Source organism: Drosophila pseudoobscura, chromosome 2 (assembly GCF_009870125.1).
Source record: "Drosophila pseudoobscura strain MV-25-SWS-2005 chromosome 2, UCI_Dpse_MV25, whole genome shotgun sequence".
In the NCBI taxonomy this organism is placed as follows: domain Eukaryota; kingdom Metazoa; phylum Arthropoda; class Insecta; order Diptera; family Drosophilidae; genus Drosophila; species Drosophila pseudoobscura.
Window position 1 is genome coordinate 16,535,449 of NC_046679.1, and position 12,649 is coordinate 16,548,097.

The 12,649-nt window shown below is 52.1% G+C and overlaps 3 protein-coding genes across 3 annotated transcripts; 1 reads left to right on the forward strand and 2 right to left on the reverse strand.

Annotated features, from left to right (window-relative positions):
- Positions 1-54: 54 nt before the first annotated feature.
- Positions 55-6,152, forward strand: LOC4801938 (DDB1- and CUL4-associated factor 5). Its single transcript, XM_001358918.5, has 8 exons — positions 55-529; positions 682-899; positions 970-1,153; positions 1,222-1,488; positions 1,548-1,822; positions 1,890-2,020; positions 2,076-2,718; positions 4,832-6,152. The coding sequence occupies exons 2-8, from the start codon at positions 683-685 to the stop codon at positions 5,329-5,331; spliced, it is 2,217 nt and encodes a 738-aa protein (XP_001358955.5). The 5' UTR covers positions 55-529; position 682; the 3' UTR covers positions 5,332-6,152.
- Ir100a (Ionotropic receptor 100a) lies at positions 2,716-4,799 on the reverse strand. Its single transcript, XM_002137510.3, has 2 exons — positions 3,906-4,799; positions 2,716-3,843 (listed from the first exon to the last, which is right to left on the reverse strand). The coding sequence occupies exons 1-2, from the start codon at positions 4,595-4,597 to the stop codon at positions 2,736-2,738; spliced, it is 1,800 nt and encodes a 599-aa protein (XP_002137546.2). The 5' UTR covers positions 4,598-4,799; the 3' UTR covers positions 2,716-2,735.
- On the reverse strand, positions 5,975-12,062 carry Acf (ATP-dependent chromatin assembly factor large subunit). The gene is made up of 5 exons (XM_001358919.5): positions 11,465-12,062; positions 7,310-11,002; positions 7,065-7,243; positions 6,533-6,983; positions 5,975-6,464 (listed from the first exon to the last, which is right to left on the reverse strand). The coding sequence occupies exons 1-5, from the start codon at positions 11,584-11,586 to the stop codon at positions 6,362-6,364; spliced, it is 4,548 nt and encodes a 1,515-aa protein (XP_001358956.3). The 5' UTR covers positions 11,587-12,062; the 3' UTR covers positions 5,975-6,361.
- Between the last annotated feature and the right edge of the window lie 587 nt (positions 12,063-12,649).

Here is a 12,649-nt window from a genome sequence, read left to right on the forward strand (position 1 = left end):
CGAGTGAGTGCAACAGTTGTATGGAAACTCGACCCATTCACAAGGGAACGCATCGAAAATTGTGAGCACTTTGCAACCACCCTCGGCCCACTGTCGCTGGCTGAGCGAACAGCTGGTTTCTTCGCCTCGGCTTGTATACTTTATGTTTTCATTTTGATTAGGGCAATGGCAATATATTCGGATGATTAAAACCAGTCGCGGCGAGTCGGGAGTCTTTGCGTTGTTGTCGTGTTGTTGCTGAAAATATCTATCCAGCCAGAAAATATTATTGCTTCCAACTGGAGTAAATATTGAGGAATTGAAATCCAATCGCCGACGAATGTTAGAGCGAACAAATAACAAACTTTTCCTGGGATTCAAAGTCCCGACCTACCCCCCACCACTGGCCAGCCAGCAGCCTCGAATTTCCCCTCGGAAAGTTGCTGTTTCTGGCATGAAAAAAAGTGTCGAATATAGAGAAATAGCGAATATGTCGAAGCTGAACCAGAACGAGAACATCTGCTGCTGCCACAGCCTGGAGACACATTAGGTGTGGGTGTCCGTCTCTCTGTGCCCGTGCCTGTGCCTGTGCCTGTCCCGAGTGTCGCTCTCTCTCTCTCTCTCTCTCTATCTGTCTCTCTGCTCCGTCTCTGAGTCTCTTGTGAAGTGAAAAGTTTAGTTGGTTACTGAAACAATTTCTAGGATGAACTACACCCGAGGCAGTCGCTCTGTGGAGTGCCTCAATCTGAATCTGGGCCTGGGACAACGCGAGAGCGATCTGCTGTCTGGCCAACTGTCGGCGGGCATTTTCCGGCAGCGCCTCAGTGCAGCAGAGAATCTCTACCAGCGCAACCTGACCGGCCACTATGGGTGTGTCAATGCCTTGGAATTTAGCAACGGTGGACAGTTCCTCGCCTCAGGTCAGTGCGGATCAACACCTGTTGCTGTGAAGGAACCCAATTCTCTACGTCTGCATCATATCTTTATTAGGTGGGGACGACAAGCGGGTGCTGCTGTGGAACATCGACCAGGAGGTGATGTCCGAAATGGGACGACCGCAGGTCATGAACGAGACGCACACCAGCAACATCTTCTGCCTCGGCTTCGACACCCTCAATGCACATGTGTTTTCCGGTGGCAACGATGACCTGGTCATTCAACATGATCTTGCCACGTAAGTTGAGGCTCAGTCATCGCAGCTGAAACGTTGATTATCTCATCGCTCTTCTCTTACCTTTACAGCGGCAAGCTCTTGAATTACTTTTCACATGGAGGACCCGTCTATGGGCTGAGCGTGGACCGGACCAGCGTCCATCTGTTTAGCGTGGCCACCGAGAGCGGCGAGGTCCTGTTCTATGACCTGCGTGTGGGTAACTACGAGCCCCTGACTGTGGCCAAATTCCGTTCCCCGTTTAATGCCGTCGAGTTTCATCCGCTGAATGGCAACTTCCTGGCCACGGCCAATGCCAAGCGCGGCGCCATGCTCTGGGATCTGAGGCATCATAATCAGTGAGTCCGACCGACAGCTTCCATGATATGGGATCTCACTTTATCGAACATCTTTGCAGTCCCCTCTGCCAGTTCAACTACATCCCGGAATCGCCCAGCTGCATGAGTGTGCGTTTCAATTGCAGTGGCAGCCTCCTGCTCACCCTGCACCGTCGACTGCCACCTATATTGTTCAGTCCCAACTCGCCGGAGCCTTTGGGTACCTTCTACCATGACGAGTACTTTAACTCGTGCACCATGAAGAGCTGCAGCTTTGCAGGCCCGCAGGATGAGATGGTTGTGTCCGGCTCGGATAACTTTAACATGTTCATTTGGCGGATGGATGGTGTGGATTGTAAGTTTCAACAAGGGTGGGATGGGATGAATCTATAAAGAACAATCGCTCATACTCTACCCTGTAGTGGAGGAAAAGAATCAATGGATCGACACGCCCCCCATTATCCTGACCGGCCATCGTTCTGTGGTCAATCAGGTGCGCTTCAATCGACAGCGCTGCCTGCTGGCCTCTTCTGGTGTGGAGAAGATCATTAAGGTTCGTTTGATAGATACATTTTCCCCATTGTAATCCGCACTCCCTCCTCCTGCAGTTATGGAGCCCTTTTGAACAGCATGGCTGGGAGGGATCGCTGATGTATCCGCCAGCCAAGCCCTACTGCAACCGCACCCTGCACAACAACACCACGGAGCATGTTATACAGGACTTTAGCTCCTGCGACACTGACGAGGACCAGGCGATGCTGGCCTTCTTCGATACTTTGGTGCAACGGGAGCTGGAATCCTGGAACACCAATGGCAATCATACGAGCAGTGACAGCACCTCCTCTAGCACATCCTCAGAGCGCAGCGAGGCTGGGGCCAGCTCGGCATCGGAGGAGGAGCCCACCGATGATGAGGACGATACCCCCAACGTCAGCGAGCTCTCCTGGCAGACGCATCCCAATCGCATCTTCTATCTGATCGCCAAGAAGCGTCGCGCTCTTTTGCAAATGGCTGTAAAGGGCACTGGGGGCCAGCAGCGCAGTGTGGAAGAGCTGCTGGCACGACTCAATGGGGAGCAGAAGCAGGCGGCCACCGCGGCCCGCATCAGCGACTGGCTGGTCGAGACACATCGCCTGTTTGGGGACGATGAGATGCCCACCACTTCCGCCGAGGCTGCAGCCCGCGAGCAGCGTCGTCGCGTCTTCGATCAGCTCTCCCGTAATCCCCGCAAGCCCCCTGTACTCAAAATAGGTTAGTGAGATTCCTCTTTATTTTCTCTTTCTACGACCGAAAAACAGTTCGACGAGACAGACGGAGCCGGCCAGAAGGCAGCCAATGGTGAGGGAATAGAAGGCCAGCTGCACGTCCGAGAGGGTGAGCACCTTCCACCGTCCCACGTCCAGCTGGGCCAGATAGTCGGGGAATCTCTGGATGCTCCACTTGGCCCGCTCTTTCATCTCCCCCGTCCAGAGCTGAATGAGGCCACCGGCCACAAGGTGCAGCACCACGTGATTGAGCTCCTCTAGGTATGGCGATGGCCGAGGCAGGATGTAGGCTATGTGGTAGGTCTTTGGGCATTCGGGTATCTTGTGCACCTTCTTGGTCATCACATACCGGATGTCGTTCAGCTGCAGGCTGGCGGAACGCGTGACTCCGGCGAATTTTCCCTGCCTCGAAATCATCTCGATGAGACGCTCCTCGCCCTCGGCCACCAGCGTCATCTTGGCGTCCAGCCGTCGATACACCGCCGAATCGTGGCCGTAGAAGAGGTCATCCTTGAAGGCCGGATGCTTGATATAGATGGGCTTTCCGGATTCGTCCAATTCCGCCAAGGTATTGAGATCCCGGTAGTAGAGCGGTCGGATGTAGACCGTGGCCAGGCTGGACTCCAGCAGGGCTCCAAAGATGACGCTCACCAGGCACAGCGACGCCACAAATATGCGCTCCGATTGGAAGGGCGGAAAGCGACCAATATTCACCCGCACCCAGACCACCCATGTGTCGATGAAGATCCTTAAGGCGCAGCTCCAACTGCTGACCTTTCTTCCCCTGGACTTTTGGGCATCAAAAATCCTTGGGATTCCCAGGCCCCTATTCAGAGCCCTGAGGCAAAGCCAGCAAAGGGTTCCAAAGAAACCCACCATCAGGAAGCACAGCCAGACATCAACATGGACGGCGAACAGGGGCATAATCGACTGTGGAATGCGCTGGGCCTTCTGCACATACAGACACAGATCGTCCATGTAGACGGCGGCACTGAACTGAATGTCCGTGGAGAGGTAGTCCTTGACGAAGAAGCCCGTAAAGATGATGTCCACCTCGCGGCGATGGGCACGACCCACGCCACCGCTGTAGGAGCCATCCGACCGGCGGCCACTGCAAGAAGAAGAACATTTAAATAGGGTTTTAGTTGAAGCAAACACCTCTGAGGGACTCACCCAAAGAACTCATCGTCTGGCCAGATGTAGTCCGGGGTAAAGTTCAGCTGCTTGGCCACCGTTTTGGCCAGCTTGGCGTCGGCACCCGTGATGCTCAGGATCTTTTTGTTTGCGCCATCGCCAATTACAGCAGAGTAGACCGAATCAAAGATGTAGATTCTCAGGGGATAGCCGTTGAGATTCTGATAGATTTGCGTGTACGCCTGTGTCCCATCCACCAATACGATGCTCTGGTTAAAAGGATTATGAAGAAGCAGACGACCTCTGTCCAGCTGGATGTAGTAGATCTGACTGTGGTTGTGATGCCGCCAGACCTCCGCCATAAACTGCAACAACTGTGGATCCTCCGCTGGTGCACTGCTCTCCAGGGCCAGTATGTAGAAGCCGCCCCTCGGGGTTAGTTGAGGAAAAGCCTCCTGCAGTTGCTCCAAACCGGCAAAGAGGAGCACGTGATGGGGTAATGCGCTGTCCAGCTCCAATGTCCGGCTGATACTCATCGAGTATTTGCCCTGCCTCAGGAGAAACTGCACAAAATCGTGATCTCCATCCTTCGAACTTCGCAAGTGCAGCTCCACGCCGCCCTTCAACTGGCTGAGAACGGGCACCAGCACTTGCCTGTAGCTCATATTATTGGCTTGACCAATTGTTACTCCCACTAGGGTCAACATAATTAGCTGCAGAGTCGTCGACATTGTCCGTGTAACTGAGAGTCGCTGGGATTGCGCGGCTAACAATGGTTACAATACACAGGCCAGGTCGCGGCGGCCACTTGTTTGCTTAGTGTCAGGATTTGGTGTGACAGCTCGGGGCGGACTGCTGCTACCCACAATTATTGGCAAGTGTCTGGGGGTTGTGTTGACACTTGGGCTCCCGTTGCCAATGACTTGTCCATTTTCCATTTATGTTTTATTTGCTCTCTCCTTCAGCAGATACGCTGCAAATGGAGCAGATGGAGCGCAAGAGGAAGTTGATTCGAGAGCGTTTTGCCGCCAGAAAGCGGCACCGCCCCGCCGCACGGCCACGTTCCAGCGATCTGGAGAATGACAGCATCGAAGGATTAGAGGAGGACCCCAACGATTCGTCTGAAGAGGGGGAGGAGGATGCCGAATATGAGGATAACAATAATAATAATGGCACCGATGGCATTAACGAAGCTACGGCTGTGGCTGTGGCTATGGCTGTTGATGACGGCACTGATGACTCATCGTCCACGTCCATGACCTCCATGGAGGCCCAACTTTCGCAGGCTCCCAGCACATCCAGCTCGTATCCGTTCCTCGTGGAAACCGAGGCCAATAACAACAACCAAATGGCTTCGAACAACAACCACAAGCCACCTGCCGCTGCCAATGGATCGACTCTGGATATGTGCAACACGGAGTCATCATCCGCCTCCGCCTCCGCATCCTCGTCCACATCGAACTGAGATCGATCGTAAAACTAAACTTAAGTTACACTAATTGTACATTTAAATTATCTTTTGTCTTCAGAAGAAGGGTCCAGGCGAGGGGCCATGGGGCCATGGGGGTTCCTTCGATATCTATTGTATAACCATGATCTGGGGTGATCTCCAAAACTCACACAAATTGAATATTTTTCGTTTTGCAAAAGAAATCTGAATAGCTTTCTGAGAAAGTATTATCTATTATCATTATTAAAAAAATAAAAACCACAACTTGTATTCCTTTTTTAAGAAACTGGAAAAGAACTCGAGAGTTTTTTCCAAATGAAATGCAAATTCTGAAACATTTTGTAACTGGATTTTTTTTGTTAGGTATATATAATATATATGTGGCATAAGTATAATCGAGAAGAAAATATACAAATTTAAACTTGTTAAATGTGATTTAAGACTAAACTATTTAAGAAATCGAACATCAAACGGAACTTAAATTGGAAATTGAACCCAGCAAAATGCGTAATTCAACAAGAAAAGAATGAAATGAAGTTTCTGGTTCAGTTCGGAATGAAAAATCAATAGATATATCCCAGTACTGGTAGGAATAACCATAATTCTAACACGATACATTCGGAAAGACCTTTAAGATATGTACGGCTTTAGGTTTTTGTTACTCTTCATTTATTGATTGTGGAACCGTGTAATTTTTTTATTATATAATAATTTACGAATAAACTAGAATACAAATTGTCTCAGAAAACAAAAACGAAAAAAAAAAACAACAAACCAAAATTCTCTTAGCATGTGTGCATCTTGTGTGAAAGTGGGGGCTATACCATAGTCTTAGATCAACGTAAATGCGTATATTAAACATAGGACATATGTGTTATTATCTACACTAAGGACTGCAGTAAGTTTTGTCCGTGCTTAAGCCTAGAATGTCGCAGAGATATCGTATAAACTACTGAATGTGCTATGGTCTATTTAGTTGTGTGTATGCCTGAAGTGTAAGCTAAAAAGAATAATGTACACGATCGCTAGGGGAGATCGGAGATGCTCAGCAAATGGCCACTCCTTCGTCATTCATGTCACTGGGCCTAAACGGCAGCTGCATGTCCCTGCATCGTTCAATCACGAACTTCTCCAGCTGACAGCCAGCACTGTAAGGAAGGAGGGGGAGGGGTGGCTTCAAATCAGGTTCAAGGTTCGTTCCAAGAAACACACTTACTCGTATATCTCATTGCCTTCTACGTTGTAGAGATCGCAGTTACGAAACACCAACTGTATGTCATTGAGTACCTCCTCGTTGAGCTGATAGGCGCCCATGTTCAGCTTGGACTTGACCTTGGCCAAGTCCATCGGCGTTTTGATAATCTGATGGTAGTCGGGCACCTCCGATGTCAACACTGGCCGCAGGAAGGGCCAAGAGGCCTTGTGCTTCATGATCTGCTCCAGCAGATCGTACAAGGCGGCGCTGTTCAACGGCAGATTGTCATTCATTCGACGACCGCTTCGGCGATGATTGTTATTGTTGTTGGTGCTGCTATTGTTGTTGTTGTTGTTCGAGCCGCTGTGGCGGGCGGATTTGTCCAGCGAGATGCGCAGAGAGTTGCGAGAGGAGCGCGAGCGTTTGGTTGGAGGTTCATCCCGATCATCATCATCGTCGTCGTGGCCATTTACTGTAGAAAAAGATCAGAGGGTTTCATACAGATTCGGGTCGCCCCGGTGAGAGTGAGCGAGTGGCTCAGGTCTATACATACCATGACTATTTCGGCGTCTCGGTCGTTGCGTCTCCGATGTCTTGCACTTCTTGCAGACGAAATCCGCTCGCGGCTGTCGCTTTAATTGGGCGCAATCCAGATGATAGTAGAGGCTGCAGCGGACACAGCGTATCTCGCTGCCGTCGTAGAAGCACACCTGGCACACTTTGTCATCGTCGCTGTTTGGAAAAACATCCGTCAAATTAAAAGGTATTCAGTTTTTGTCGAGGAGTTTGGAAACTTACGATTCTTCGCCTTCTTCATTTTCGTTCTCTTCCACGTCCTCATCCTCGCCAGCTGTGGTTTCCACGGAACCCTCATCGCCAACCTCACTGCCCAAGGGTTCGCTCTCCTCCGTCGCCTCATCACCGTCGTCGTCATCGTCAACGATAGCTACTTCAATTTCTTTGGATGTTAGTCGCTTCTTTTTGCTGGGACGCCCTCGGGGACGACGAGAGGGGCGCCCATTGAGCTTGTTGGTGGAGGAATGGGTAGACGTTTCGCTTTTACCGTCTGTGCCATCCTCTTCCTCCTCGTCCTCCTCCTCCTGCTCCTCTGTGTCCTCCCCGTCCTCCTCCTCGGTATCATCTTCATCCTCCTCTTCCACAATGAACTTGCGCTTCCTCTGGGCCGCCGTCTTCTTCTCCTTCTCGTCGTTGGCGTTCTTCAGGCCCAGATTCTTGACGCATTCGTTGCAATACCAATGGCCCTTGGGCACGGACCGCATCTTGGGCTTCATGCAGAACATGTGTGTGCCGCCATTGCACTCGTCGCAGAGGAGCATCTTGTCGGGATCGCTGCCCCGCCGACAGACCTTGCACAGGGACTTGTTCGTCGATCGTATCCACTGGATGCAGTCGTGCAGCATGTTGAAGTGCAGAAAGAGCTGCGCATAGCTGGTGCTCTCCATTAGGGACACCTCCCACTGATGCAGTCGGGCCTCGCACTCCTGCTTCAGGGCATCCTGCTTGGGATCCCACTTCTTCATGCCGTAGGGCGGTTTCAGGAACCGCCTGCCAATGGCCTGCTCCACCTGCAGCAGGGCACCGGCCATGTTTCGTACCTTAGCTTGCAGGGACTCCATCTCCGCCTCCGACTGCGGCTCTAGCCTCTCCTCGTCGGCACTCTCCACAAGTTCATCCGCGTTCGATGCGGGGCCCAGATACTGGCCCGGATCTCGATACGGCTGCGTGGCGTACTTGCCCACGGGCACGGCGCTCTTCTCCTCGTCCTCGTAGTCCTCGTGCGATTCGTGGTCCGAGCCGGCTGCCGCCAGATCTTCCAGCTTGCCACCGGGACCCCACTGCAGCTTGATCTGTGGATCATAGTTGCCCTCCAGAAGATCGTTGCGCCACTTCTCCATGTCCTTCACCTTCAGCCGCCCCAAGTCCCCCGTGTAGATGTCCCTCTCGAACTGCAGGATGCGATCCACCAGATGCAGCTGCATCACCTCATTGAGATTTGTGTCCTCAGGCAGTCCAAAGTTGGCCTCACAGTACTTCCGCGTCTCCGAGTGCATGGCGCTGAGGAATTTCTTCCGCTGCTGGTCGCTCTCCAGCGTGAGCATGTCCGCGGGACAGGTGCTCACGTGCTGCTCGATGAGCGTGCGCAGGCCATTGATCTCCTCGAGGAGACCAGACTCACGATGACCCAGAGGATTGAGGCTCTTGAGGAGCTCGTCGATGTCCTCGGCCTTGTAGATGTACGACCAGCGTTGGCGCTGTTCGTGATCGTGGACAATGCAGTTGCGTCGGTCCCCGCTGCACATCATCAGCTCGTGCTGGGTGGGATCCTCGAGGGGCTCCGCCTCCGCCACCTCCATGGGCTCTGCGTCGCCATTGATGCGGTGCTCCTGGTTCTCTTTGTTCTCCAGCGACTGCTTGGCCCGTTTGCGCGACTTTTCCTCGCCGTACAGCTTCAGCAGATAGATGCGCAACTCCCTGCGGTTCTTGGGCAGTTGGGCCTGGTTGCTTACCTCCGACTGGGGCTTGTTCAGGGGCGGCTGCTCCAGACAGGTGTCCAGGTTGTCGGGCGAATGCTCCACAAATATGCCAGGCATGGACTCCAGCACATAGTACTTTCGATAGCAGCGATCCATCCCGAGGAATACCAGGAAATTGAACAGCTGCGAGTGCAGGGCGAGGACCTGCGCCTCGTGCTTGCGATGCTGAGTGTCGGACTTGGCGTGCAGCTCCGCTATGCCCTTGTTTAGCTTCTCGAGCAGCGACTGCTTCTTGGCGGGATCGTTCTTCAACTCCTCCGCGCTGCACGCCAGATGATGCTCGTGCGTCAGCTTGCGTTTGCTCATCTCGAGGGCGGCCAGGCGTCGATTCTCCACCTGGATGAGGGTTCGCAGCTCCACCTTGGCCTTGTACGTCTGCTCCATACGCTCCTCGATCAGATTGATGGTCCCGGAGTACGTGAGGATCTGGGACATGAGGCAGCGAATCACGCGCATGATGTCGCTGAAGCTCAGCTGATAGACCGGCGAGTTCTTGAGGCTGCGCAGGATGTGCGGATGCTGGAGGCGCAACTCCAGGCCGGGATCTTCGCGCGAGGCGTAGCCATTGCGGTACATGATCCGCCACTTCTCGGCCTTCTCGTTGACAATGGCCCCGGAGCTGAGCAGATGCAGGCGCAGCACCTCGCTCAGCGTCAGAGCATCCAGCGGCAGTTCGTTGATCTTGAAGGAGAAGTGTCGCTTGGAGTAGTAGTGGCTGCGAGTGGCTTGGCTCATGCTGATGTACGGCTCGCTGGGCGCCGTGTAGCGTCCGAGCATGTAGCTGACCGCGCACTCATCCTCCTCCTCCTTCTGCAGATCGAAGACGGTGCCCAGCAGCACCAGGATTATGTCCGATAGTGGGCCAGCCACCTCGCGGGCACTTAGAGCTCGCGTCATCTCATAGAAGCTGAGATTCTGTCGGAACACCTCCACCCCCGACAGCAGCCCCGCATATGTGTGCATGAACTCGCGCATCATGAAGGCATCGCCCAGTAGCTTCTCCGGCAGCAGCGTCACAATCGGCTTGTAGCGTGGCAGCACCCGCTGATCGCAGCGCTCCAGGTCGTCCGTCTTTGTCAGCAGACTGTTGCACTCGGACTCCACGCGCTCCATCAGCTGGGCCTTCTTCTCGGCCTTCTCGCGCTCCAGGACGGCCAGCTTGGCCGCCTTCTCCAGGCGCGCACGCTCCATTTCCTCGGCCAGCAGCTTGGCACTGGCCTTGGCCTTTTCCTTGGCCTTGGCGGCCGACTCCTCGGACACGTCCGACACAATGTACTTGTTCAGGGTGGACTGCTTCTTGGAGGATGTCTCTTTGGCCTCGGGTCGCTTTATCTTCGACGGCGAGTAGCGGGGCATTTTGCCAATGAAGATGCTCGCGAAGCTGATGCCCGCATCCGTCACGTACTGTTTGTAGGCCTCGGGCTTCGGGCGAAGGATACCGTCGACGCGGGTGACATTGTTCTTGATGAACATCCCGAGGTTCTCCATGTTGAACTCCAATCGCTGGCGTCGTATCTGATCGAAGGGCACAGTGATCTCTGTGCTGGCATCGCCCTTGACCGCCTTCAGACGGTACTGCAGGGCATCCGTGTCCTCGTATATCTCGGTGCTGGGCACGGGCTTGCTCTTGCCGGGCGTTATTGCCACCACCACATAGACGGTGTTCTTCTTGGTGACCACGCTCACCTCCTCGTTAATGAAGTAGCGTTTGCGCAGGAATTTGGCCACCATCAGGTTGAGGGTCTTCATCGCCGACTGGCGGGCATGCTCCACCACCAGGAGGACGGGCGCTCGCAGGCTCTGTTTGAACTGTTCCATCTTCTTGCGGGCGGCGCGCTCGCTCTTCTGGGCCTCCTCGTAGGTGAGGCTCTCGCGGCCGGTGGCCTCGCACTGCCACACCGTCGAGTTGATGGCCATCACGTGTCGGAAGTAGTTTCTGTTTCAAATATATTTAACGATCAGTATGGGAATCATATGAGTATGTACTACTACTATATATGTTTATTTTCAAATAAGATTTAAACGCGCGCCTATTTTTCGGGAAAGGTGGCAACGCTGCGTCAAGCAGCTGGGACAGGCGGCAGCTGAGAATTGGCTTCGCGCGCTTTACGCCCGCCACCGACAGCGTTGTTTGTGCCCCGCGGACCCAGGACCAGACACCCATACATCCACACATACATACTCGTACATTATGTGTGTGTGTGTTCGCTTTGCGCTGTTCGTATATCGGTCGGTCGGTTGCATGCGTTCCATTCCCAGCGTCGCTTTGTTGTATACTTTAGCGCACTCCTCGCTTTGCACCAGGCAGCCAGGCAGCCTGGCAGCCAGGCAGGGAACGGTGTCATGATGATGCCCTGAAAGGACCTGGACATGGGTGTGGGCATGGGGAGGTACTTACTCGTAGTCGCGGAAAATGCGATTGGTGATGTAGCAGCAGAAGACCCAGTCGTTATCGTGGAATGTATCACTTTTGCCCTCCTTTTGATTCAGATCGAAGCCTTCTCGCTTGCAAATCGGCATATTTGTGTGTTTTATTTAATTGCAACAATTGTTCTTTAACAAATTTCCTCTGTCTTTCTCATACACAAAGTCACCCGCGCGCGTATCTCTTTTTGGGCTGCTGGCTGGGCAGTAAAGAAGAAGCGGAGACTGCGAAATAAATGTGCCACAGCCAGACGACACACAATCTTCACAAAAGGCGCCCAATTTTTTTCTCGTTTTCGCAAGGCTGCCGTTTGTTAGCGTATTTTCAGCGATTTGCGCGCCGCGATCCAATCTACATTTATGAAAAGCTGACGCACCAAAAGATCTAGCCAATTTCTATGATATTTTCTGTGGGTTTCATCAGCATCTACACTTTAAAATTAGTTACTTTTTAACGCACAAATTCTTTTCACGCGCGCCTTGCAAATCGCCTAATTTTTTTTACTTTGCTTTGCCATACAAACAATGTTACCGCACCCCTCCAGACACGAAAATGCCACAAGAGGAACAGCCAGAAAAAGAAGAAGAATGCACGCTGAAGCGTGCTCAAAAATGAATGATGTTCAAAAACAAGGCTTCTTTAAGACATATATTGAGATTATTCTAAATAGAATAAGAGCCTATTTAAACAAGATAGATTTTACTACTTTTAATTTATAAATTCAAAAAAATTTTCGGAATTTTTTTTTACGCGGTTATCGGTTACTCGTCTATCGATAAGCAAATTTAGTTTAAATTTACAACTGAAGTCGTCTAGACTTTTCTTTTAAGGTCTTAACATATTCTATAACTCATTCCACACCACCCAAGAGGTTGAGTTTCTGGTGCGTTTTTGTTTAAGTGGCCTAATCCACTATATTTGGGGTCCATCAAGGATACCAAAACTCCGACTATTCTGGCTACTATTCTGCTACAATGGCAGAAGGTGGTTCTAACAACGCTTCTGGATGATTTAGATTTAACTCTTTAATCACTTCAGCCAAATCCACCTGCAGGGACTTTCCGGCGGCCTCCAAAGCGTTGCTTTTGCAATTTTGAAATGAAAATTGGCTTTTATTGGTTTGAAATGTTCTTACCAGCACTGCTTTCATCTCATTCA

Coding starts and splice junctions, on each gene's coding strand:
- LOC4801938 (XM_001358918.5), top strand. CDS start 683: ATGAACTACACCCGAGGCAGTCGCTCTGTGGAGTGCCTCAATCTGAAT. Junction 900..969: donor TGGACAGTTCCTCGCCTCAG/GTCAGTGCGGAT, acceptor TATCTTTATTAG/GTGGGGACGACAAGCGGGTG. Junction 2,021..2,075: donor GTGTGGAGAAGATCATTAAG/GTTCGTTTGATA, acceptor CTCCTCCTGCAG/TTATGGAGCCCTTTTGAACA.
- Ir100a (XM_002137510.3), bottom strand. CDS start 4,597: ATGTCGACGACTCTGCAGCTAATTATGTTGACCCTAGTGGGAGTAACA. Junction 3,844..3,905: donor CCAGACGATGAGTTCTTTGG/GTGAGTCCCTCA, acceptor TTCTTCTTGCAG/TGGCCGCCGGTCGGATGGCT.
- Acf (XM_001358919.5), bottom strand. CDS start 11,586: ATGCCGATTTGCAAGCGAGAAGGCTTCGATCTGAATCAAAAGGAGGGC. Junction 11,003..11,464: donor CGCATTTTCCGCGACTACGA/GTAAGTACCTCC, acceptor TATTTGAAACAG/AAACTACTTCCGACACGTGA. Junction 6,465..6,532: donor GAAGGCAATGAGATATACGA/GTAAGTGTGTTT, acceptor CCTTCCTTACAG/TGCTGGCTGTCAGCTGGAGA.